The following is a 27913-nucleotide window of genomic DNA, read 5'->3' as shown; positions in this document are numbered from 1 at the left end:
TCTTTCTCTTTTTTTTGTTGCTCCATCTCTCTTTTTCTCTCTGTCTCTAATAGATGGTAAACATTGGTTCGTCATATAGCTATGGGACAGAGGACCAGGCAGAGTTTCTGTGTGTGGTGTCCAAGGAGCTACACACACCTGGCTCAGGCCTGGGCACCGAACAGAGCCACAAGACCAAGGTGAGACTGACACACAGGAAACATATACACACACACACACACACACACACACACAGGTACATGGGCAGATGCGTCTTAGGGATATACTACATACATCGTACGCCACACACCATTCACATATCACCACCATTCACTTCCACAAAGGTCTGAAGTAGCAGGATACGGATCTGTCACAGAGTGTCTCCATGTGACATTTCTCTTCATCCAAGATGATCTGAGTATCCTTTGATCTTAGTGTTGGCATTTTCCACTCAAACACTGAATGTCACACACACAACTCTCAAATGTCATTCACAAGCGCATTCACATTCACTCCATCATCCACACCTCCCTCTCTCTCGCTCTCTCTTTCTCTTTCACTCTGTCTCTCTCCCTCTCCCAGATACTCAATCTGTTCATTCTTTTTTGTTTGTCGTTCTGTCTCATTTTTTAAAATTCTCCGTCCTTTTATTCGAGTGAAGGCTTCAGAGGTGCAGCAGGAGAAAGGAGCGCAGGATGAGGTGGAGGGAAGAGAGAGAAATACCACCCCGAATGAGTGGATAAGGGAATGACAGTCTTGTGTCAGTTTTCCAAAGACGTGAATGGGTGAGGATCTATGCTAGTGTTGTTGGCTGGTAGTGGGTAGTAGCAGTAGTAGACTGTGTGATCAAAAGGGATCCAGGGCTGTTCCACAGCATTACATTGCCTTGCCTCAAACTCCATACACTATTCAAAGGCCAAGGAGAGACTAACTTTTATTAAAGTAAAACAAAACAAAAATTGATCTACAAATATGTAGAGAGAAAAGAGTAGGCCTTGCACTTTTTCTCCCCATCTTAAAAAGTGAACTACTATTTGTGTGAAATACCATGTGTGATGCCAGAGTGTTCCATATTGCTCTGGGAACAATTGTGTCCTGCCTGGAAAATGATCTGTTCAGCAGCATAACCCAGCTGGTCTGATGATGAGTTAGTCTCACTAGGCAGGCGGGTTGCCTCCCACATTAACAATGCCCTAAGATCTGGGATTTCCCAGACTAATGATGAGCTGATGCTGCTGTGCTGCCATTGATCCAGCCCGACACCTAAACGTCTCTCATTACCAATGCAATGACATGGAATAGCCCTGACATTTTGTGTAGTGGTAGTATTAGTGTGTTTTACATTTTACATGAAAAAAAGACACAAACACACACAATCTTACTTGTACATGTGTAAAAGGGGACATTTTGGCAGAACTGCACAGTGGGGCTGCGACGTTTATGTTCATCCAAACACCAATTAATCAAGTGACGAGAAGTGCCAAAGAAACAATACAAGCTCATGTTGTTGTTTTTTCCATTCACAACAAAGGGAGTCCTGGATGTCACAAACACTATTACTTTATCATTCTGTCCCCATCGTCACCATCAGCATCAAACATAAAAAATACTACATTTACTGTATGTGTTTAGATTGTTTCACATGTCACCCAATCAAAGCTGATACACAGTATGAGATGTGAGCATGTAACCGATCAACTCTGAAATACAACACTGAGAATCTGTCTTCAAAGATGGCATCCTCTGATGTTTCTCCTGTCTGTGCTTGTCTTTCAGCTTTTTCAGATCCATGGGTCCCGGATGTACTAGAGAGAATTGTACTGTTTTAGCTTGACATTTCATTTTGTGTTTGTTGACATATGTTTTATCATTGTTGTTGCTTCTGGAGAAAAAAAAACAGAAGTGCTCAAACATTATTTTCAAAGATTATCGAAGTGTCCCTCTCCTCTTTAAAAATGTATTTATTTATTATCATCTATAATTTTTTACATGTATTTTAGTTCCAATCACTTAAGCCATGGAAGTTAGTGAATCTTAGTAAAATAGATTTGACCAAAGACAATGATTAAAAGCACTGCAAATCAATGTGCTCATCCAAATGTGAAAAATGGTATGAAATATGTGGAATCTGACTCATAAGTAAATTGTTGTTGTTTGCAGTAGTTCTGACTTGTCTGATACTTGATACATTAGTGAGACCTGGGCCTGAGCCAGTGATGTGGCTGTCTGAGCCAGTGATGTCCTGTCTCTGATACTGCTCTGCTGCAGTAGAGATTGACAGTGAGACTCACACAGAAAGACAGACAGATGTCAACTAACTGGCCACAGTCAGCAACACAAAAAAACTCTTCCCCCTTACACACACTCCCTTACGCTCTCTCACAGACACGCGCACACACACAGTCTTGTATAATTAACTTTGTTCGGACACACAATTCAGTCCCATTCAAAATCCCATTTTTCCTAACCTTAAGTATAGTTAAACACGTCCACACACACACATCTTTCACTCACTCACTCACTCACTCACTCACTCACTCACTCACTCACTCACTCACTCACTCACTCACTCACTCACTCATACCCATAGCAGTGCTTCCTGTCGGGACATGTGTGTTCCCTGAGGCATGTGCATGCTCAGCAGAGCAGAGCTCTCAGCCTGTCGCCCTGGCCTGGCTCCAGTGTGACTCTAGGCACTGGCAGGATAAAGAAGAGAAAGGTGCTGAACGAGGTCTGCGTCTGAAGTGGCACCTTATTCCCTACATAGTGCACTACTCTGGTCAAGAGTACTGCACTATATATGGAATAGGGTGCCATTTTGGATGCATCCCTGTTCTCTGCTCATGTTGTAATGACAGGCCCTTGCACCTCGAGGACAGGATGTTGTCATTACACTTTTAGCTAGGACTATGGCACAAATATTGTTAAAGAATTTCATTTTTTTGTATGTATTTCACTGTAAATGAGTAGAAAGGAGATAAGATAAGACCTTGTCAAAGGCATCATGCACTTAGAACAGAAAATGGTTGCAAATGAATTAGAAGGTTTTGGCACTGGCCATTATCACCTCCGAGCCCCTGCAGCCCAATATTGTCACTGTCAGTAGAGACAGCCTGTCTCTGCAACCTTCAAATACTGCAAATATACTCATTCTAGTCTCTGCATGTCAACATACCCACAGATCACCATTTGAGTTGATTTCAGTTAAAAGCTTTCATGGAGGCAATATTGCGTTTTTGTGCATGTGCATTGTGAATATAACGTTTGGCTTTGGTCATCAAAAAAAGAGCATAGCATCTGGATTAAGATCACTTAATTGGTATATTGTACATAAGGTCCAACCAAAATTTGACATCTGCTTTTAACCCAACTCATCCAAAGCATACATATCCAGTTTGTTTTTAGAGCAGTGTATGGGCACTTCCAAACTGTGTGCTGTTGTTGTGGGGGGTTAAGTGCCTTGCTCAAAGGCAGGCAGTGGCATCTAGGATTTGATACCAGCAACCCGCATGTTGCCAGCTCACTTCGCACAAGATTTTTACCGTCAGACACATTTCAAGTTGCTGGCTCGCCTCCCTAACTGCTAGGCTACCTCTCTAACCGCGAGGCTTGGGTGCCTTGACAATATAGGCATGTACAAATTCTCTGGGAAAATTCGTTTGAGTCGGTCAATGGACTGCAAAATTACTATACTACATTTCTTTTGTACATGTGTTTTGGTTATTTATTTTCATGACATGTTAATTGCATGTTTTTTTCAGAATCATGATTACTGCTGTAAAATATTTTTTACAACCAAGCTTATCTTGTATTTCTCCTGTTTTTAAGTGTCATTGTTTAAAAAAATGTATTCTATGTCTAGCCATGTGCCAGGCATTGACCTCATGTTTTGGTGGTTTTGCATCAGAAGATGTCCCCTTTAATGAGACTACTCTAGTTTGTAGCCTTAGCTCAAACTGTTTGTGCTTTTCCAAGACATCAGAACTTGAGCTGAAAACCTGGTATTCCTCAGCATGTTTAAAAAAAAAAAAAGGTTCTACTCATCCATGAGCATGACAGATTTGATCTATTTATATATATACGTGTATGTATACAGTACCAGTCAAAAGTTTGGACACCTACTCATTCAAGGGTTTTTCTTTATTGTTACTGTTTTCTACATTGTAGAATAATAATGAAGACATCAAAACTATGAAATAACATATATATGGAATCATGTAGTAACAAAAAAAGTGTTTATATTTCAGATTCTTCAAAGTAGCCACGCTTTGCGTTGATGACAGCTTTGCACACTCTTGGCATTCTCTCAATCAGCTTCACCTGGAATGCTTTTCCAACAGTCTTGAAGGAGTTCACTCTGCGGTTCAACACATCCCAAACCATCTCAATTGGGTTGAGGTTTGGGTGATTGTGGAGGCCAGGTCATCTGATGCAGCACTCCATCACTCTCCTTCTTGGTCAAATAGTCCTTACACAGCCTGGAGGTGTGTTGGGTTATTGTCCTGTTGAAAAACAAATGATAGTCCCATTAAGCTCAAACCAGATGGGATGGTGTATCTGCTGCAGAATGCTGTGGTAGCCATGCTGGTTATTAAGTGTGGCTTGAATTCTAAATAAATCACTGACTGTGTCACCAGCAATGCACCCCCGCACCATCAAACCTGCTTCACCATGGGAACCACACGTGCGGAGATCATCAGTTCACCGACTCTGCGTCTCACAAAGACACGGCAGTTGGAACCAAACTCAAATTTGGACTCATCAGACCAAAATACATATTTCCACTGATCTAATGTCCATTGTTCATGTTTCTTGGTCCAAGCAACTTCTTCTTATTTGTGTTCTTTGGTAGTGGTTTCCAGAAATTCAACCATCAATGCCTGATTCACACAGTCTCTGAACAGTTGATGTTGAGATGTGTCTGTTACTTGAACTCTGTGAAGCATTTATTTGGGCTGCAATTTCAGATGCTGGTAACTCTAATGAACTTATCGTCTACAGCAGAGGTAACTCTGGGTCTTCCTTTCCTATGACGGTCCTCATGAGAGCCAGTTTCATCATAGCGCTTAAAGGTTTTTGGGAAGTGTTCTGCATTGACTGACCTTCATGTCTTAAAGTAATGATGGACTGTCGTTTCTCTTTGCTTATTTGAGCTGTTCTTTTACCAAATAGGTAATAAATAGGTAACTAATTCATGAAGTTGGTTGAGAGAATGCCAAGAGTGTGCAAAGCTGTCATCAAGGCAAAGGGTGGCTACTTTGAAGAATCTCGAATATAAAATATATTTTGATTTGTTTATCATGTTTTTGGTTACTACATGATTCCATATGTTCATAGTTATAATGTCTTCACTATTATTCTACAATGTAGAACATAGTATAAATAAAGATAAACCCTTGAATGAGTAAGTTAGGTTTGTCCCAACTTTTGTCTGGTACTGTATATGGGTTTCACTGTAGTTAATCTCATTAACTTGTTCCCGGACAATAGATCAGAAGTGATTTTTTTTATTAGGCATCTAATGCTGTTACAATAGCCAGGGTTGATTTGCTTTACAATACATTATCTTTATACAATGTTTTTTATGGGTATAACAGTAATAGCAGTCATGCTATATTCTTTTTTTTTTTTTTAAGAATCTAAACAATGTAAATATGTGTTAGACATTTGTGCATAGTCATTTATAATTCACTGTAGAAAATCAGCGAGAGTGAGAACTTCCTTCCTACCCCCTTTAACTAAAGCTTCAGTGTACACAGATACACCACCATAACTTCTCAGACATCAGTGACATGGGAATTGTAATGCCTCAATATACTGTAACAGGCTCAATGAAACATGCTGTACAGGAATGATTCCAACAACTGTAAAAATATAAGCACATAAATAAATACAGTTTCAATGTCATTTGTTTTTAAACCATAAATTATTTTAATTTTCAGGATGAAATATTATCACAACAATGGTCCCCATATATTGCAATGAGTTAAAAGGAAGAAATGTCTGAGGATTAATAATTGTAATATTTGATTGTAGACAACACAATTATTTAACACTTAAAAGGTACAAAAAAAGTAAGTACTTTTTGCTATCCTACCTAAGGTCAGTATTCTTTTTCTCAGCATTTCTAGTGCTGAGGTTGTGGAAGGGAAGGTTTCCAGTATATCAGTACAGTGCTTAGTTGGTCTACAGCTTTGTGGTTCCTGCAAAAGGCCAGAATTTATAACTCAAGATCTGCATGTGACTGTAGTTTTCAGCGAAATCTTCAATTGACAACCAAGAATGATTGATGCAAAAGTTTGGAGAAAACTTTCACATCAATAGACAAAAAAACAGCATAACCCTATTTCTCCTTGTCAAAATAACTACAATAAAGTACTGAAGTTGTTGACCGTAGCCAGATGGAGGTACTCTGGCTGGTCATCGTTATCCTCCTCCTCTCCCCCCTGCTCCCCTCCGTCCCTCCCCACCCTCCTCTGCCTCATGGACAGGGTATTCCTCTTCTCCATGATCTCTGACCCCAGCGAGCGGTTCTCAAGACACTCCTGGATCATCTGGGCCAGATCCTGCTGCAGACGCTGGCAGTTCTCCCTGCAGGGAAGGACAAGGACATAGGAGTTAATTATATAGATCTACATACAGTGCATTCGGAAAGTATTCAGACCCCTTGACTTTTTCCCCAAAAATGTACTTGTCAGCCTTATTCTAAAATGGATTAAATCGTTTTTTCCCCTCGTCAATCTACACACAATACCCCATAATGACAAAGCAAAAACAGTTTTTTTGCACATTTATTAAAAATAAAAACTGAAATATTACATTTACGTAAGTATTCAGACGCTTTACCCAGTACTTTGTTGAAGCCTCTTTGGAAGCAATTACAGCCTTGAGTCTTATTCTGTATGACGCTACAAGCTTGGCACACCTGTATTTGGAGAGTTTCTCCCATTCTTCTCTGCAGATCCTCTCAAGCTCTGTCAGGTTGGATGGGGAGTGTCGCTGCATATCTATTTTCAGGTCTCTCCAGAGATGTTCAGGTTCAAGTCTAGGCTCTGGCTGGACCACTCAAGGACATTCAGAGACTTTTCCTGAAGCCCCTCCAGCATTGTCTTGGCTGTGTGCTTAGGGTCGATGTCCTGTTGGAAGATCTCCCTGTACTTTGCTCTGTTTATCTTTCCCTTGATCCTGACTAGTCTTACAGTCCGTGCCTCTGAAAAAAAACACAGCATGATGCTGCAACCACCATTCTTCACCGTAGGGATGGTGCCAGGTTTCCTCCAGACGTGACACTTGACATTCAGGCCAAAGAATTCAGTCTTAGTTTCATCAGAACAGAGAATCTTGTTTCTCATGGTCTGAGAGACTTTAGGTGCCTTTATGCAAACTCCAAGCGGGCTGTCATGTGCCTTTTACTGAGAAGTGGCTTCTGTCTGGCCACTCTACCATAAAGGCCTGATTGGTGAGAAGATTGGTGAGAAGGCTGTCCTTCTGGAATGTTCTCCCATCTCCACGGAGGAACTCTGGAGCGCTGTCAGAGTGACCATCTGGTTCTTGGTCATTTCCCTGACCAAGACCCTTTCCCCCCGATTGCTCAGTTTGGCCGGGTGGCCAGCTACAGGAACTTATAGGAACTTCTTCCATTTAAGAATGATGGAGGCCACTGTGTTCTTGGAGAACTTCAATGCTGCAGAAATGTTTTGGTACTCTACCCCAGATCTGTGCCTTGATACAATCCTGTTTCAGAGCTCTACGGGCAATTCCTTTGACCTCGTGGCTTAGTTTTTGCTCTGTCCTTTAAATAGACAGGTGTGTGCCTTTCCCAATCATATCCAATCAATTGAATTTACCACAGGTGGACTCAAATCAAGTTGTAGAAACATCTCAAGAATGCTCAAGGGAAACAAGATGCACCTGAGCTCTATTTCGAGTCTCATAGCATAGTCAGAATACTTTTGTAAATATGGTATTTCTGTTTTTAATTTTTAATACATTTGCTGTTTTTGCTTTGTCATTATGGGGTATTGTGTGTAGATTGGTAAGGGAAAGAAATAATTTAATACATTTTTGAATAAGGTTGTAACGTAACAAAATGTGGAAAAAGGAAAGGGGTCTGAATACTTTCCGAATGCATTGTAGATATGTAGCTCTAATGATATCTGTTTACCCTACAAAATGGAAGAAAGACATGAATGTAGAAGTTAATAATATAGATAGATCTAAAGATGATGTGTAGCTCTAGTGATGTACATTCTCGTGACTAAGTTATAGGGGAGCATATAAATTAGCAGCAGGTTAACTCACGCTGTCGGTGGCGTTGGCAGGTTGTAGTCCTCTCCTGTTTCACCTGTCAACCAGTAGGTCAACTCTGTGCCTTTACCCTGGGATATATATATACACACACACACACACAATATTATATGATATTCAACACAGTAGATAAGAGTACTAAATAGTTCAAATGGCATCAAAAAAATCTGTATGATTCTATCATGACAAAGTGCAAAGCGGCATGTGCCATGTCCATACCTTGAGAAAAGTCTCCCCTCTCTTCTCGTACTCAAACTTGCAGTCTGTCCTCTGTAGGATGCTGATGGTGGGCTGACTGACGTGGATTCTCAGGGCTGGGTGGAGAGACAGAGTTGTATTTTACTCACCTGCCATGACAGCTGATATGAACATGAAATGTTTGTGTAGATTTGGTGTGGATATTTCCAGTGTTCCTGTAGCCTGCTTACGATGTCCCGTTGACTCCATGCTAGAGGCAGTGTTGACTGTGTCTCCAAACAGGCAGTATCTGGGCATCTTTATCCCCACCACTCCTGCTGCACAGGGGCCTAGGGAACAAGTAGTGAGACTTAAGGGGGGTTTTGATGACAGACAGAGGGAGGAGAGAGAGTGAGGGATGTTACAGGAAAGAGCAGAGACGAAGGAGGTTTTGTATTGATGATATGTACGAGGAGAGAGAAGGACGTGTTATGAATTCAGGATAGGACTTGGGGAGCTACGGATACCTGAGTGCATCCCAATGCGGATCCACACAGGTAGTCCCGGCAGATGTCTGAGCTGGAAGGTCCCCATAAATGCCAGAATGTCCAGGGCCATGCGGGAGATGTCCACCGCGTGCCTGTTCCCGTTCCGCCGAGGCAACCCCGACGCGACCATGTACGCATCACCTATCGTCTCCACCTGACACAGGACAAGAAGGAAGATATAGAAGCTATACATCTGCTATTGAACTAAACGTTTCAGTATACAGTAAGCATAGCATCAACCACAACCTTAACCCTAACCTCAACCCTAACCTTAACCCTAACCTTGTATACGTCGTGGTGGTCGAGGATGCTGTCGAAGCCCTTGTAGATGTCGTTGAGCATGTCCACCACTTCCATGGGGGTGCTGTACTGGCACAGGGTGGTAAAGCCCACGATGTCGCTGAAGTACACCGTCACCTCCTCAAACAGCTCCGGCTCCACGATGCCTGTCTCCTTCAGAGAACGCACCACAGGACTGGAGAGAGGAGAGAGAGAGGTCATTTGCTGGTCTTAAAGTGGTTTTCTGGTTGTGCAGTCTGACAAAGACCTGGTCGAAACACTGCACTTTATAAAACAAGAACATGGAACTGTGTTCGGGTATCTGTTCCTTTTTGTTGTTGTTTGTCGACTGACCGAGGCAGCAGCATGAAGTTGAGGCAGTCGGCCCTGTCTCTCTCAGCCTTGTACAGAGTTGTCCTCTCCTCCACCAGGTGCTCCAGGTTCCGGGAGTACATCTGTAGACGACGGATCAGGTTGTCCATGTAACTCTCATTAGCCTGGTTGTGCAGGTTACTATGGAAAAAAATAACAGGATCAGTCACACACACATATACACACACAACAAGGGCAGCACATGTAGGTGCTGCCCTTGTGATGGATTTCTCAAATGTATCTTAAATGAAAGAGATGGGTGCAGCTTTACAGCAACTAGATGTTAGTTATTTAGAAGCACTGCAAACCATAACCATGCTGGTCTTACTTATATCTCTATTTATTGTCATGTTACAGAGACATTTTACCATCTTTGTAAATGTATTCTTCACCTTTCTGATAAAATGGCCAAGTCCTGGCAAGTGTTAGGCTCTATCCAATAAAATAGAGATAAAAGTAGGTAGCTGGTACCTGAAGATCTTCCCCAGTGAGCTCTCTATCTTCTTAAGGTCAGGCCTTCGCTCTGGGTCCTCATCCCAGCAGATCTTTATCAGCATGTACACCTGTGGGCATTCAGAATCAAATAAATGTACAAGCCAAAGTGGATTACAGACTCTCTATCTCTATATCTGTCTTTCTCTGTACTGTAATCCCCCCCCCCCTATCTCTGTCTCTCTTCTCTTTCTCTCTGTTGCACACAAACAGAGACAAACACACAAGCAAATGCCAATCTTACCTCCAGTTCTTTTTCTCCTGCAGTCTCAAAATTCAGATCAGGTCTGAAATAGGTTATTTTGATAGGGTACTGCACTCTGGCCATTTTCTCTGATGAAGACAGAACAACTTGTGTGAGCGTCTTGTTAATCTGCTACACTATGTTGAGCTCAACTGAACAATGCTACAGTTGACCAGGAGGGGTCGATACTTCCCCAGAATTAAATGCAGGACCACTCAAAGTGCCACAGATTACATTTTAAATAAGGGTAACTACAGTATAGCAAAGCTGATGTAATGATCCTGTTCTGAATTTCTATATAAGGTGTTATATAGGAATGTGTTTAACCTGTGCGGTCGGAGTAGGCCTCGGTGTAAAAGGTTTTCCTCCTGAGAACTATCTCCTGGGCGATGATGGCAAAGCTGTAGACATCTCCCTTCTGGGAGATCCCCTGTCTTCGCAGGTGCTCTGGAGCTGTCCACAGGTCTGATGGGGGAGAAAAGGGAGGGGAAGGATGGAGAGGAAGAGAGAGTGAGGGGATAGGGGAGGATAGGTTAAAAAAAACAAGGGGCAGAACAGGGATCAGACAGAAAGAGACATCCTAGGACAGACAGACCTCAGGGGTCTAGCCCTACCGAAGTAATAGTTCCTACCTCTGCCTGGGTTTAGAATAGTGTTGCAGCCAAAGCCAGTGATCTTGACCACCATGCGGTTGTCCACCACACAGTTAGTGGACTTGAGACGGCCATGGACCTGGATGTCACTGGAATGGAGGTAGGACATACCCTGCGGAGATGAAGAAAGGGTAGGAGGTTTTGTCTTTGAATAAAGGCCTACTGTATTTCAATGACTCAATGTTGTCAAATGGATCAAAGCACTTCGGAAATGTATATCAATATTGACAAGGTAAAAACTCTTGGATAGGGTTTTAGGTTGGCTAAGGTTTTAGCATCTTACGGTAAATTGCTCTGAGTTGGCATTTTCTGAGCTCATACAAACCAACAGCAGAGTGTAGACTAGAGTTGTTGCTAGCTCACCTTGGCGATGTCATACATTACAGAGATCTTAAACTCCCAGTCCATGAAGGTCTCCTCCGGGTATGAAATATTGTCATTCAGCACACACTGAGGAAGGAAGAAGTTAAAAGTTCAAATGGGAAAGTGTGTGTGGGCGTGCGTGCGTGTTTGCATGTGTGTTTCTCACCCTTAGAGATCCCCTCTCGCCGTACTCGAACACCCCAAACACACCATGATCATACTTGACTGTGCCATAGAACTTAGTCAGGTTGTAGTAGTCAATGTGCAGAAGCTGTAAATCAGGGAGATTGGATATAATAAGAAATATGAGTTATAATTAAATCATATATGAACAACTAAACAAAGATACCACATGGACACGTGTTAAAATGCATACTTGATACCCTTTAGTAGTCTACCAGACATGATCAAACTTGATACCCTTTAGTAGTCTACCGGACATGATCAAACTTGATACCCTTTAGTAGTCTACCGGACATGATCAAACTTGATACCCTTTAGTAGTCTACCGGACATGATCAAACTTGATACCCTTTAGTAGTCTACCGGACATTATCAAACTTGCTGTATAATTGGTGACTCACAGAGTTGAGCTCTATCCTCTGGCTCTTGTTAAAGTTCCCGTCAGAGTGTTTCAGCTCCTTCAGGATCACAATCTGAAACCATGACAACAACAGTCGCCTCAGTAAACCTGACCTTCATCACCGTGACAACGACAGTAGCCTTAGTACACCGGACCTTATCCAGCTCCCTCAAGATCCTTCTTCAAGTGTCAAAGTGAAGGAGTCGGGCAACATGAGTATACAATACACCTGACCTGACCACTGTATCAGTCACTGAGCCGTGGTAGTTGCTTTAACCTACATGTGTATATATGGCTCTTTATATGTATGTATGGAGAGTTGAAGTCAGAAGTTTACATTCACTTAGGCTGGATTCATTAAAACTCGTTTTTCAACCACTCCACAAATTTCTTGTTAACAAACTATAGTTTTGGCAAGTCGGTTAGGACATCTACTTTGTGCATGACACAAGTAATTTTTCCAACAATTGTTTACAGACAGATTGTTTCACTTATAATTCACTGTATCACAATTTCAGTGGGTCAGAAGTTTACATACACTAAGTTGACTGTGCCTTTAAACAGCTTGGAAAATTCCAGAAAATGATGTCATGGCTTTCGAAGCTTCTGGTAGGCTAATTGACATCATTTGAGTCAATGGGAGGTGTACCTGTGGATGTATTTTAAGGGCTACCATCAAACTCAGGGCCTCTTTGCTTGACATCATGGGAAAATCAAAAGAAATCAGCCAAGACCCCAGAAAAGAAAATTGTGAAATCCACAAGTCTGGGTCAAACACCTGAAGGTACCACGTTCATCTGTACAAACAATAGTACACAAGTATAAACACCATGGGACCACACAGCCGTCATACCGCTCAGTAAAGAGACACGTTCTGTCTCCTAGAGATTAACATACTTTGGTGCGAGAAGTGCAAATCAATCCCAGAACAACAAGCAAAGGACCTTGTGAAGATGCTGGAGGAAACAGGTACAAAAGTATCTATATCCACAGTAAAACGAGTCCTATATCGACATAACCTGAAAGGCCGCTCAGCAAGGAAGAAGCCACTGCTCTAAAACCGTCATAAAAAGCCAGACTGCGGTTTGCAACTGCACATGGGGACAAAGTTCTTACTTTTTGGAGAAATGTCCTCTGGTCTGATGAAACAAAAATAGAACTGGCCATAATGTTGTTATGTTGTTATGTTTGGCAGAAAAGGGGCAAGTTTGCAAGCCGAAGAACACCATCCCAACCGTGAAGCACGACGGTGGCAGCATCATGTTGTGGAGGTTCTTTGCTGTAGGAGGGACTGGTGCACTTCACAAAATAGATGGCATCATGAGGGGGGAAAATTATGTGGCTATATTGAAGCAACATCTCAAGACATCAGTCAGGAAGTTAAAGCTTGGTCGCAAATGGGTCTTCCAAATGGACAATGACCCCAAGCATACTTCCAAAGTTTTGGCAAAATGGCTTAAGAACAACAAAGACAAGGTATTGGAGTGGTCATCACAAAGCCCTCACCTCAATCCTGTAGACAATTTGTGGGCAGAACTGAAAAATTGTGTGCGAGCAAGGAGGCCTGACACAGTTACACCAGCTCTGTCAGGAGGAATGGGTCAAAATTCACCCAACTTATTGTGGGAAGCTTGTGGAAGGCTACCTGAAATGTTTGACCCAAGTTAAACAATTTAAAGGCAATACTACCAAATACTAATTGAGTGTATGTAAACTTCTGACCTACTGGGAGTGTGATGAAAGAAATAAAAGCTGAAATAAATAATTCTCACTACTATTATTCTGACATGTCACATTCTTAAAATAAAGTGGTGATCCTAAATGACCTAAGACAGGGAATTTTTCATCATTTTTTGGCCAGGTCGCAGTTGTAAATGAAAACTTGTTCTCAACTGGCCTACCTGGTTAAATAAAGGTGAAATAAATAAATAAAATAAATACAATTTGACCCAAGTTAAACAATTTAAAGGCAATGCTACCAAATACTAATTGAGTGTATGTAAGCTTATGACCAACTGGGAGTGTGATGAAAGAAATAAAAGCTGAAATAAATCATTCTTGTTGGCTGCTTTTCCTTTACTCTGTGGTCCAATTCATCCCAGACCATCTCAACTGGGTTGAGGTCGGTTGATTGTGGAGGCCAGGTCATCTGATACAGCACTTCATCACTCTCCTACGTGTTCAAATGTAATTTAATTCTAAATAAATCACAGACAGTGTCACCAGCAAAGTACCCCACACCATCACCCCTCCTCAATGCTTCACGGTGAGAACCACACATGCGGAGGTCATCTGTTCACCTACTCTGCGTCTCACTAAGACAGGGCAATTGGAACAAAAAATCTCACATTTGGACTCATCAGAACAAAGGACAGAATTCCACCTGTCTAATGTCCATTGCTCATGTTTCTTGGCCCAAGCAAGTCTCTTCTTCTTATTGGTGTCCCTTAGTAATGGTTTCTTTCCAGCAGTTCCACCATGAAGGCCTGAATCACGCAGTCTCCTCTGACCAGTTGATGTTGAGATGTGTCTGTTACTTGAACTCTGTGAAGCATTTATTTGGGCTGCAATTTCTGAGGCTGGTAACTCTAATGAACATGTTTTCTGCAGCAGAGGTAACTCTGGGTTTTCCTTTCAAGATAGACAAATTACATCACCACATCACATCAGTAAACTGGTAGAGCAGGGTCACAAGGCATCATATGGGAAAGTACAACCAGTGAAACAAGAGGTAACATAGTAATTAAAGTGGCCTCCCTGTGAGCAGAAGTTATATTTGTTTTTACTATAATTAAAAAAATACAATTGTAACATTCGACAGAAAGACAGAATTAGAGTATAGTAGAGATTGTAGAGGGATTTCTGAGTTAAAGGAAACAGAGATGTAGACTAGTGAAGGTAACAAAGGATAGTAAGTTAATTGGAAAATAAGAGTTTAGAATTTGAATTGCTTAAGAGTTAGCAATCTAGAATCTAACTAAATGTTATTTCTTTTGTTTTTATTGGGTTTTTCACGAGAACATTTTTATTGTTTTTTTAAGAGAAAATATATCTTAAAATGTCACACACATGGAATTTTCTTAAATTTGTATTTTCTGAGTTTTAAATGAACACATGAATTATTTTTGCTAAAAAATGTACTGAAGAAACTTACTGTGACCTTGGATATGAAATGTATGAAATGTTTGAGTGTTTTTAAATCATTTGTCTAATAGAGAAAGAAACACTTATTTGAGCGTTTTGAATGTCCTCTGACCTCTGTCCTGACTTTCTAGTGTGGTCACCCTCGCTGGAAAGCTGAGAGACATTGGATGAGGATTTGAAGTTCATTTATCATACTGATAATTACGGAGAAGTTTATAGTGAATAGTTATGTGTGATTCGGACCACGAGAAGGTTAGTCCTGTCTCTGGTCTATTGTTCTATTCCTTGAATCAAGTTCTGGGTAAATAAAACATGTAATGGAGTTATGAAGGGTAGTAACTCTAATTTGATTTGCAGTGCTGTGGTTTTTTATACATTGATCACGTTGTGAGTCATGTGTCAAAATAGGGGAATTACCAGTCTGAGGTTTTTGGATTGAAGTTTACACACCTTGAGTAATATGTAGGAATGTATCGAATGATGTATGAAGGAGTGTGTTGTTGTTTGTCTGTTTTGTTTCAATATAAATCTCACCAGATTGGGTCTGATGGATGATCGGAATAATTTCCTGATCCTATGACTCTGCGATGAGGTTGACAGTGTCAGGGGGAGTATAAGCCAATTTGGAAAAATTGTTTCAACAGAATGTGATGTTATTTTCTTTGACATTTGTTTTAGAAATTGGTATTAAAGAATATTGGTAAAAGTAATCATTTGTCATGCAGTCAATGCTTGTCTGGATTTCCTGAATCAGAAATGAACTGAATTAAACTGTTGTTCTGATCGGTCCTTTCTCGAGATTATGGATTGTGACTACAGATAGTCATCAAGGGATCATTTGACCATACGGTGTGGACCTCAAAACCCCTTCTAACTGGCTGAAGAAATACGGCCATGTCCTGCACCACTTCTATCAAAAGATCTGAGTCCGAGCCAGCAACTGGTGTGCAACATCCAATATCAACTACTTTTTCTCTCATGCCCTTCTTTCAGGAGTGCAACATGAATCTATGTGGAGTGAGCATGAAGAGAGATCCGTTCCAAAACTTCTTTTATGTTGCTGCTATACTGGTAGGCAAATGGACAAGACATAATAGGCGTTGTGGTGGGGCTCAAGTGAGACATTGAAATTGGGACATTGTCATGGGCCATCCACTTTGAACTGTGAATCTATCTGAAGATGAAGAAATGCCAGAAGAGTGCCGGGAAAGGGAGGGGGTTGATCAACCGTGCCCGTAATTGATTTAGACTTGTTTGAAATTGTTTTATTTCGATTGATGAGGTCTAAACACTGCTAAATGTATAGTAATTTAGAATGCATTGAGATATGGATCTGTAATTATAATCATGATGAGAAGGTTAATAATTTTGAGTGATAGAACCAATGTGAATCACTGAAGAATGTAATTCTAGATTTTGGTTGGATAATTGGTTGTTTTGTTTTATGATTTGGAAACTGAATGATTTTTTAAAACAAAAACACATTTTTATTCCTGATCTTATTTAGGCTTGCCATAACAAAGGGATTAAATACTTATTGACTCAAGAAATTTCAGCTTTCCATTTTTAATTCATTTGTAAAAATGTCAAAGAACATAATTCCACTTTCACATTATGGGTTATTGTATGTAGGTTAGTGAAAAAAACAACTCTATTTAGTCCACTTTAAATTCAGGCTGTAACACCACAAAATGTGGAAAAAGTAAAGGGGTGTGAATACTTTCTGAAGGCACTGTATAAGTTTGAGTTACCTTTTTATCATAGCGTCCTTGGCGGATCATATAACTTTTGTTTGTCCTGTGGTCTTCGTCAATCTGACAAACAAATGGACATAGACGGGAGTTAGAAGACGTATTTGTGAATGTGACTTAACTTTGAGATCTCACAATGATGACATGCTTAGGGGCGCCGCACACTGATGAACTAGCTGACCTTGAGGCAGACCAAGCTACGTTCATTATACTCCAGCGGGGTGATGAGTTCAGAGTGGATGTGAGACCATCTCTTCCTCACCTGGCGCTCTCTCCTGTTCTGCCTGGTAACAGATAGCAACACAGTGTAAGAGGTCTCCCATAAAACATCCCTCTATGGAATCAGGCACCAAAATGGCAGATTTAAGGTGATTCTAACTTGTGCCTTACCTGTAGAAGATGAATGCAATGGTAGCCACCACCACCACAGTGACACCTAAGACAATGACAACGATGTTCTGCACCCCCAAACCTGGGGGGGCATGATTATGATGAGGAGACCAATAAAATGGACTGCGTCATAGCTATACAATTTCTCAATGAGTGTGCAGGGAAGGGGGTAATTTAGGTGGTATTACTGGACATTGAAATTGAGCAATTTAGGGTTCAGTGTCTTGCTTAAGATCGCTGTCGAATTCCTAAGACAACTTGGTGAATAATCTAGTTGGCTTACGGTTTTGAAACAGCAACCTTTTGATTGCTGACCCAATGCTCTTAACCCCTACGCTACCTGCCACCTTGATCTCACAACACTGGTTCTTGTCCCATGTCTGTCTTATCGATCAGATCTGGGATGAAAAATGAATATGAAAGACACAGACCATACCGATCACTTATCGCAGACATTTTGGTGAAATCGTCCATTATAAGTACAGTGCATTCGGAAATATTCAGACCTGTTGACGCTTTCCACATTCTGTTACTTTACAGCCTTATTCTAAAATTGAATAATAGTTTTTTCCCTCATCAATCTACACACAATACCCCATAATGACAAAGCAAAAACGGCATTTCAGACATTTTTGTTATTGTATTACATATACAAAACTGAAATATCACATTTACTTAAGTATTCCGACTCAGTACATTGTTGAAGCACCTTTGGCAGTGATTACAGCATAGAGTGTTCTTGAGTATGATGCTACAAGCTTGGCACACCTGTATTTGGGGAGTTTCTCCCATTCTTCTCTGCAGATCCTCTCAAGCTCTGTCAGATTGGAATGGGGAGTGTCGCTGCACAGCTATTTTCAGGTATTTCCATTTCCAGAGATGTTCGAGCGGGTTCAAGTCTGGGCTCTGGCTGGGCCACACAAGGACATTCAGAGACTTGTCCCGAAGCCACTCCTGTGTTGTCTTGGCTGTGTGCTTAGGTCGTTGTCCTATTGTAAGGTGAACCTTCGCCCCAGTCAGAGATCCTGAGCGCTCTGGAACAGGTTTTCATCAAGGATCTCTCTGTACTTTGCTTCGTTCATCTTTCCCTCGATCCTGACCAATCTCCCAGTCTCTGGTCTGAAACAAAATCACCACAGCATGATGCTGCCGCCACCATGCTTCACCGTAGGGATGGTGCCAGGTTTCCTCCAGACGCGATGGTTGGCATTCAGACCAAAGAGTTCAAGCTTGGTTTCATCAGCACAGAGAATCTTGTTTCTCATGGTCTGAGAGTCCTTTTGGTGCTTTTCGGCAAACTCCATGTCTTTTACTGAAGAATGTCTTTCATCTGGCCACTCTACCATAAAGGCCTGATTGGTGGAGTGCTGAAGAGACGGTTGTCCTTCTGGAAGGTTCTTCACAGAGGAACTGGAGCTCTGTCAGAGTGACCGTCGGGTTCTCGGTCACCTCCCTGACCAAGGCCATTCTCCCCCGATTGCTCAGTTTGGCCGAGTGGCCAGCTCTAGGATCAGTATTGGTGGTTCCAAACTTCTTCCATTTAAAAATTATGGAGGCCACTGTGTTCTTGCGGACCTTCAATGCTGCAGAAATATTTTGGTACCTTTTTTTGGTACCCTTCCCCAGAACTGTGCCACGACACAATCCTGTCTCGGAGCTCAACGCACAATTCCTTCAACCTCATGGCTTGGTATTGCTCGGACATGCACTGTCAACTGTGGGACCTTATATAGTCAGTTGTGTGCCTTTCCAAATAATGTCTAATCAATTGAATTTACCACAGGTGGACTCCAATCAAGTTGTAGAAACATCTCAAGGGTGATCAATGGAACAGGATGCACCTGAGCTCCATTTCGTGTCTTATAGCAAAGGATCTGAAAACTTTTATGTAAATAAGGTATTTCTGTTTTTTAATATTTTTTAACACATTTCTAAAAACCTGTTTTTGCTTTGTTATTATGAAGTATTGTGTGTAGATTGATAAGGAAAACAATTATTTGAATCCATTTTAGAATAAGTCTGCAACGTAACAAAATGTTGAAAAAGTCAAGGGGTCTGAATACATTCCGAAAGCACTGTAGCCTATACTAGAGAAATGTGAAGTTTAAAATGAAATAATTTTGCTAATATGGGTGATTGTTAATGGTACAATTGATGGCTACAACCATCAAACTAGTAGTAGTAGTTTAAAGGATCATTTAAAAAACTGTGCATATCAATTCAGGCAATTTATCGTGATATGGATTTTTGTGCATTTCGCTCAGCTTTAGTTTAACCCTTACCCTGGTCTGGAATGTCATTTGGGAGATGTCTGCCCCAGATGAAGGATGGTTTACTGTTGACAATGTTGGTGTAGTTGTAGACAGTGTTGAATATAAATAAAGTTTCATACTGCGGAGGAGACAGGGAAAGTGTTAAAACATTCACATTGACACGATAGAATGATGTAAGTCATCTGCTAAATTACTAAAAATGTAAATGATGATAGCTGACCTACCTTGTTGTCAGTGGTGGTGTAAATGACTGAAAAATTCACGTCTCTGTCCCCATAGTCATCCAACTTGTAGTGGCCTGCGATGCCTTTATGGAAACACATATACACAGCTTACACTAAACAGATCTACAGAACTACACGAACACACACACACACACACAGGTGGCCATATGTCCAGGCCAGACCACATGGCTTTATGTGTTGTTTCCTGGTCTCTTACCGTCAAATGAGATGTTTCTGAAGTGGTTGATATTGACTACCTCCGTGTGGTTGAGCTCAGACTCAGGCTTGCTCCAGATCTTTCTCATCACCTGACCAAACAGCAGCACTGCGTCATGGTACGCTGCCATATAGTCATTCATCTGGAGAGAGCGGAGATCAATTGCACCCTGGTCAAAAGTAGTCCATTACTTTTTTCTCCTTCAGTGATAATTCAAATGTAGGGGCAGCAGTTCATTATAATATTTTTGCTCACAGCTCTTTTTGTGCAACTGTGAGTGAGTGTCATTCCAGTTTATGTAATTTGTTTTGTTAAAAGCAAAATAAAAAATAAAAAAAGCTAAATCATTTTTTGTCGGATGTTTTCTGAGATTCTTAATGTAAACATTTAGGGCAGTAGTGCCATTACATGTTATATATGACTATGGCCAGTGACGGTGTCTTGTGAAAGACTCACGTATGACTTTGTGTCAATTGAGAACACTTGACTCTATCAGTGGTTCTCAATTCTCTTCTTAGGGATCCAAAGCAGTTCCAGAGCTAGAACTCCTGATTCAACTTGTCAATCAATACAATTATAACACCTATGGAATTTTAACAATATCATATGGCTAACCAGAATTTAAAAAAACCTGTATGGTTCTTCAAAAAGATCTACAATGAACCTTTGAGATTGAGAAAGGTTCTATATAGGACCACTCTCCATAAAGTAGCCCCAGAAAGGGTTGAAACCATAGCGGGACTGTTGGAAGTGCTTCTTTATAGAACCTTCAAAGAATTTCACTATTTAGCACCAAAACGTAATCTGCTATGGTTACAAGCCAATTGACCCTTATTTGGCACTATATAGAACCATTTGTTTTTAGTGTGTACAGTACATAGGGAATAGGATGCCATTTTGGACACAACCTCAGAGTACAATGATAGACAGGGCCCCAGCCCAGCAGGGTGTCTCACCGTCACGTTGTTGCCCAGGTCTGTGTCCACAGTATAGTTCCTAGTGTTGGGCATGGTGAGAACCAACACGTTCTTCATAGCGGGGATAGAGGACTTATTGGTGTAGTACTTATCACTGTGGGGAGTCATGGGTGCATTGTCAATGACACTGCAAACACTGGTGCTCTCTGACAAGCAAGGCGATTACAGTATTAAGCCTCGTTGAACTTTTTCAGGTGAAAAAATGCAAACACAAATAATAGACCGGGGAGAGAGAAAAAGCAAGAGAGAGAGCGAGAGAGAGAGAGGCAGAGAGAGAAATGAGGATAGAGAGAGAGAGTGAGAGAAAGAGAGAGGACTAACTTGTAAAGATCGACCAGGATGAAGACAACACTAGGATCAACCTCCATAGTTCCATTCTTCAGGTCCACGATATCTCCTGGCGTCCCACACACTATGAACACTGCACAGTCAGTGAAGAGGAGAGTGAGTGAGTGAGTGAGTGAGTGAGTGAGTGAGTGAGTGAGTGAGTGAGTGAGTGAGTGAGTGAGTGAGTGAGTGAGTGAGTGAGTGAGTGAGTGAGTGAGTGAGTGAGTGAGTGAGTGAGTGAGTGAGTGAGTGAGTGAGTGAGTGAGTGAGTGAGTGAGAGAGAGAGAGAGAGAGAGAGAGAGAGAGAGAGAGAGAGAGAGAGAGAGAGAGAGAGAGAGAGAGAGAGAGAGAGAGAGAGAGAGAGAGAGAGAGAGAGAGAGAGAGAGAGAGAGATAGAGAGATAGATAGATAGATAGATAGATAGATAGATAGATAGATAGATAGATAGATAGATAGATAGATAGATAGATAGATAGATAGATAGATAGATAGATAGATAGATAGATAGATAGATAGATAGATAGATAGATAGATAGATAGATAGATAGATAGATAGATAGATAGATAGATAGATAGATAGATAGTATGACATGCTGACTTGACAAAAATAGTATAGAAAATAGTCGTATTCTTTTTGGCCAGACAGCATCAGATAAACTACATGGCCAAAATGATTTGGACACCCATTTCAGCCACACTCGTTGCTGACAGGTATATAAAATCTAGCACACAGCCATGTAAACTCTATAGACATACATTGGCAGTAGAACGGTCTTACTGAAGAGCTCAGTGACTTTCAATGTGGCACCGTCATAAGATGCCACCTCAGTTTGTCACATTTCTGCCTTGCTAGAACTTCCCCGGTCATCTGTAACTGCTGTTATTGTGAAGTGGAAATATCTAGGAGCAACAACGCCTCAGCCGCGAAGTGGTAGGCCACACAAGCTCACAGAATGGGACCCGACGAGTGCTGAAGTGCATAGCACACAAAAATTGTTTGTCCTCGGTTGCAACACTCACTACTGTGTTGCAACCGTGGCCGAGCAGCCACACGCAAGCCTAAGATCACATGCGCAATGCCAACCGTTCTCTGGAGTGATGAATCACACTTCACCATCTGGCACTCCGATGAACGAATTTGGGATTGGCGGATGCCAGGAGAACGTTACATGCAAGAATCCATAGTGCCAACTGTAATGTTTGGTGGAGGAGGAATAATGGTCTGGGGCTGTTTTTCATGGTTCGTGCTAGGCCCCTTGGTTCCAGTGAAGGGAAATCTTAACATTACAGCATACAATGACATTCCATACAATTCTGTGCTTCCAAATTTGTGGTAACAGTTTGGGGAAGGCCCTTGGCAGTTTCAGCATGACAATGCCCCCATGCACAAAGTGAGGTCCATACAGAAATGGTTTGTTGAGAACTGTGTGGATGAACTTGACTGGCTTGCACAGAGCCCTGACCTCAAACCCATCGACAACTTAGGAATGAATTGGAACGACTGCGAGCCAAGCCTAATCGCCCAACCAGACTAATGCTCTTGTGGCTGAATGGAAGCAAGTGCCCACAGTAATGTTCCAACATCTAGTGGAAAGCCTTCCCATAAGAGTGGAGGCTGTTATAGCAGCAAAGGGGGACCAACTCCGTATTAATGACTATGATTTTGGAATGAGATGTTCGACGAGCAGGTGTCCACATACAGTTGAAGTCGGAAGTTTACATACACCTTAGCCAAATACATTTAAGCTCAGTTTCACAATTCCTGACATTTAATCCTAATAAAAATTCAATTTTAGGTCAGTTAGGATCACCACTTGATTTTAAGATTGTGAAATGTCAGAATAATAGTAGAGTGAATGATTTATTTCAGATTTTATTTCTTTCATCACATTCCCAGTGGGTCAGAAGTTTCCGTACACTCAATTAGTATTTGGTAGCATTGCCTTTAAATTGTTTAACTTGGGTCAAACGTTTTGGGGAGCCTTCCACAAGCTTCCCACAATAAGTTGGGTGAATTTTGGCCCATTTCTCCTGACAGAGCTGGTGTAACTGAGTCAGGTTTGTAGGCCTTCTTGCTCGCACATTCTTTTTCAGTTCTGCCCACAAATTTTCTGTTGGATTGAGATCAGGGCTTTGTGATGGCCACTCCAATACCTTGACTTTGTTGTCCTTTAGCCATTTGGCCACAACTTTGGAAGTATGCTTGGGGTCATTGTCCATTTGGAAGACCCATTTCGGACCAAGCTTTAATTTCCTGACTGATGTTTTGAGATGTTTCTTCAATATATCCACTTAATTTTCCTCCCTCATTATGCCATCTATTTTGTGAAGTGCACCAGTCCCTCCTGCAGCAAAACACCCCCACAACATGATGCTGCCACCCCCGTACTTCACGGTTGGGATGGTGTTCTTCGGCTTGCAAGCCTCCACCTTTTTCCTCCAAACATAATGATGGTCATTATGGCCAAACAGTTCTATTTTTGTTTCATCAGACCAGAGGACATTTCTCCAAAAAGTATGATCTTTGTCCCCATGTGCAGTTGCAAACCGTAGTCTGTTTTTTTACAACAGTTTTGGAGCAGTGGCTTCTTCCTTGCTGAGCGGCCTTTCAGGTTATGTCGATATAGGACTCGTTTTACTGTGGATATAGATACTTTTGTACCTGTCTCCTCCAGCATCTTCACAAGGTCCTTTGCTGTTGTTCTGGGATTTATTTGCACTTTTCGCTCAAAAGTACGTTCATCTCTAGGAGACAGAACGCGTCTCCTTCCTGAGCGGTATGACAGCTGCGTGGCCCCATGGTGTTTATACTTGCGTACTGTTGTTTGTACAGATGAACGTGGTACCTTCAGGCATTTGGAAATTGCTCCCAAAGAGGAACCAGACTTGTGGAGGTCTACAATTCTTTATCTGGGGTCTTGGTGGATATCTTTTGATTTTCCCATGATGTCAAGCAAAGATGCACTGAGTTTGAAGGTAGGTCTTGAAATAGATCCACAGGTACACCTCCAATTGACTCAAATGATGTCAATTAGCCTATCAGAAGCTTCTAAAGCCATGACATCATTTTCTGGAATTTTCCAAGCTGTTTAAAGGCACAGTCAACTTGGTGTATGTAAACTTCTGACCCACTGGAATTGTGATACAGTGAAATGTAAGTGAAATAATCTGTCTGTAAACAATTGTTGGAAGAATTACTTGTGTCATGCACAAAGTAGAAATCCTAACTGACTTGCCAAAACTAAAGTTTGTTAACAAGAAATTTGTGGAGTGGTTGAAAAACTAGTTTTAATGACTCCAACCTAAGTTTATGTAAACTTCTGACTTCAAAAGTACATGGGCTTCATATAATAAGACAGAGGGAGACTGTTTGCCTCGCTCAGATGCTTTCTCTGGTGAAATGGATTCAGCCTTGTGCGAATTGAAGGAATATTATGAAACACGGATAGACACGAATTATAAATTATTTTCTACTTTGTTTTTTCTTATAAGCAAAAAAAAATATCCATGAATGCACGCCACTTTGTAGGCTGAATATCAATACACTTATGGTGTTTGTAATAGATATCTCTTTCCATTCAAATGGCGGGTGCACAGTGCATTTAGCTCCCGACGGTCTAAGGCACTGCATCTCAGTGCAAGAGGTGTCATTACAGTCCCTGGTTCGATTCCAGGCTGTATCACATTTGGACGTGATTGGGAGTCCCATAGGGCGGCGCACAATCAGTCCAGCGTCGCCGGCGTAGGTAAAAAATGTTTAAATAAAAAAAATTGTTCAGACGTTGGATTTATTTTGAAGTGGACGAACGTACGCAGGTAACCTACTGTATTTAACCGACTTTTTGAAGTGATTTATTTGACAGTCAGATGAAAACATAATGACTGGTTGTGTTCATGACATATTAAAATGAAATACATATTTACAGTTAAATTTCATCTTTACTATAAAGCCCATAAAAAAATGATATCGCTCCTATGCAAACATAGGAGATCCAGTTAGAAAAATAGACAGCCCCCTAATGTCACAGTGTCACTTGCACTTGTGATGGCACTTTCAAGTGAATTTACTGCTGAATGCTAATACCCTTTTATAAAACTCAGACCTTGAATGCAAACACTGTAACAAGACTTTTGGAATTGACTCATGATTTATTTGAACTATAAAATGTACCAACGCTAAGCTGAAGCATTTAATGCGTTGAACCATCATAATTATATACAAAAAATCCACCTTGCAAATGTTATGGCACCCTAAACTGGGTCTGTGCCCCACCCTGTCCACCCCATTCAAAATGTTCTGGAGTGAGATGATGTGGGTTTACTTACAATTGCTTGTCCTCTTTTTGGAGTTTAATTCCATTCTAAGGTCTTCCGCTTTGGTTATAACTTGGGTATTTTTGACATGTAAGGAAAAGTGGGCTGAGCCTGTACCAAGTGCATTGATGTACCTGAGGAGGGTTGGGGAAATACAATGACATCAGTATCAACATCACATCTAAGCAAATATAATATACACAAATAAATATTCTCAGTCATCAAATTGTCCATTAGCCTACGGAATCACTTGTCAGGTAATATCCACCTTCACCCTTTTCCAGCATATTACACCTACAGAACTGACAAGTCAGGACACAAGTGACTCAAAAGCAACTCAAAGGAAACTCACAAACAGCTCACAAATGTCTCACAAGCGACCCACAAGTAAATCACTCACCAGAAGCAGTCCTCAGTGTTCTCCTGCTTCTTATAGAGGAAGGCTGTGGACCACTTGGGTTTGATATTGTTTTTGAAGTCCCAGAATTTTGTGAAGAATGTGGAGATCTTGCGTGCAGGGGGTAATATGCGGGTCAGGTTGTCTTGGTAGTCACAGGACAGAGCAAAGCTGCCTGCTGAGATGATGGGCATGAGGAGCTTCAGACCAACCTCTTGACTGGAACATTGAGAGGGGAGGGAGAGAGGGATTGAGGGAGGGAGAGGGAGAGAAAGAGGGATGGAGATAGAGAGAGGGAGAGACAGCGAGAGAGAGAGAGAGGGATATGGGCAGAGGGATGGAGGGTATGTGAGACAGAAAGACAGACAGATACACACAGGGGAGAGTGGGAGAATGACAACAGTATGTAATAAATTACTGTGTTATTAAAATGTAACTACAATAGTAAACAAGTTGAATAAAGGTGAGGGCAATATATATAGAGGAAGTAAAAGAGAAAGGGTGTCACGGCAACACAACACTTACTCAACCATCTGAAAGGTTGCATGGGTACAGGTGGGCCCCAGCAAAACCCAGCCCTCCTGGCCTGTTTTCTGAAACAAAGGAGAAGCAGCTTAGATATGTGAATATTTGTGTGTGTGTGTGTGTGTGTCTGTGTGTGTGAGAGAGTTGGTTAACACTCACAGTTAGGTTCTTCAAGGTCTCCACCACTTCACAAGTGCTGCTTTTGCAGCCTTTCTTGCTGTACAAACTAGTCTCGAGCCCAAGGAAGTTTGCAGTCAGGTTTCGCTTCACTCCTTGGAAAAGAAAACATCAATACACCATAATGGTGGCATAAAGATTACGGACCCACAGATAGTAAGTCAGCAGAACATCAAATCTGAGCTGATAAGTTAAATCACAAAAAATTAAGCTAAAAATATTTAGGTTAGGCTAAGGTCCTTACATCTATAACACAATGTAGGCCTAGGATATCCTTATAAACCAATTTTGTTTTTTATAGTCTGCTATACGTGATAATTGTGCACTACCAATTAAGGGGGCTCAGCCATGGTGGGACTTGAACCAGCAACCCTGTACAAATGCTCTATTAATTTACAGTTTTTAAATTATAATTACATTTACCGTTTGGACAGCTTTTACAGGGGAGTTCAGCGTCGAGCTGGATCGCACTCTCCACAGCGCTACGGACAAATGTCATACTCCAGGGAGAGATGTCGTCATCCAGCAGAACTACGTTCATCATGATCCCATCCAGACAGTGAGGGTATATCGCCTCGCATCGGCCTGCGATCAACACCATCCAGCAGACACACACCCACCAACCTCTATGAGCCATTCTGAGGACTTAATGTATAAGCTAATGAATGTTCCTATTTTTCATAAGGAGAGTCTTTGGATTTCCCAGTCTAGATGACCTGTTCTGGTACCAATGATGTTGAGATGTTCAATGACAAGACATTGAGCTGTGGGTGGGTAAAATCCATTTGCCAGAAATGTTCTAATAATTCCAAAAAGTAAAAAGTTACTTGTCATCCCTTTTATTCTGTATTCCAAATATCGCAATATTCTCACGCAAGATATATTCCATTCAGCACATGTACTTTTTCCAGTTGGAAAACAAAATTGGTGTGTGAAAAACAGCCTATAAAAATGTATTTACTTCTCTGAATGTCTCAAACGTTTTTCATTCATTTAACTACTTACTGTGAAATCTTTCATTGATCGACTGCTTTGTTTCAAAACAAGGATGTATGGATTTACACACCTGCTTTGTTCCGCTCAGATTCGACAACTCACCTGCTTTCTTAACTCACCTGTTAATGAACAACTGGAATCGACACATAGTCTGAGGGATGGGTTGGTCTACCAATAACTTTCTCACCATTCATTGTTCAAGGT

General features: G+C 41.3%; 2 protein-coding genes across 9 annotated transcripts in view; one reads left to right on the top strand and one right to left on the bottom strand.

Moving 5' to 3' along the window:
- LOC109870304 (BTB/POZ domain-containing protein KCTD5) overlaps window positions 1–5870 on the top strand; it is a 17040-nt gene extending 11170 nt beyond the window's left edge. For 4 of the 8 annotated variants that reach the window (XM_020460755.2, XM_020460754.2, XM_020460757.2 and 1 more), the window contains exons 5-7: window positions 54–179; window positions 641–764; window positions 1756–5870. In XM_020460755.2, coding sequence (XP_020316344.1) covers window positions 54–179; window positions 641–730 — 216 coding nt within the window. In that variant the 3' untranslated portion in view covers window positions 731–764; window positions 1756–5870. The remainder of the gene's footprint in view (window positions 1–53; window positions 180–640; window positions 765–1755) is intronic. The other 4 variants (XM_020460759.2, XM_031805017.1, XM_031805019.1 and 1 more) reach the window with 1 other exon arrangement.
- On the bottom strand, window positions 3336–27913 carry LOC109870303 (heat-stable enterotoxin receptor-like). The gene is made up of 27 exons (XM_031805015.1): window positions 27137–27913; window positions 26696–26808; window positions 26537–26604; window positions 26015–26230; window positions 25627–25748; window positions 21295–21394; window positions 20953–21067; window positions 19997–20138; window positions 19780–19862; window positions 19565–19673; window positions 17283–17364; window positions 17074–17176; window positions 16893–16955; window positions 11999–12070; window positions 11581–11685; window positions 11415–11501; window positions 11031–11163; window positions 10726–10863; window positions 10399–10487; window positions 10134–10225; window positions 9645–9803; window positions 9294–9486; window positions 8991–9165; window positions 8715–8813; window positions 8506–8600; window positions 8281–8357; window positions 3336–6570 (listed from the first exon to the last, which is right to left on the bottom strand). Exons 1-27 carry the CDS (start codon window positions 27348–27350, stop codon window positions 6345–6347), a joined length of 3270 nt encoding a protein of 1089 aa, XP_031660875.1. The 5' UTR covers window positions 27351–27913; the 3' UTR covers window positions 3336–6344.

This window comes from Oncorhynchus kisutch, linkage group LG25 (assembly GCF_002021735.2).
Source record: "Oncorhynchus kisutch isolate 150728-3 linkage group LG25, Okis_V2, whole genome shotgun sequence".
In the NCBI taxonomy this organism is placed as follows: domain Eukaryota; kingdom Metazoa; phylum Chordata; class Actinopteri; order Salmoniformes; family Salmonidae; genus Oncorhynchus; species Oncorhynchus kisutch.
Note: the sequence above shows the minus strand (reverse complement) of the source record. Positions and strands in the feature narration are given on the sequence as shown.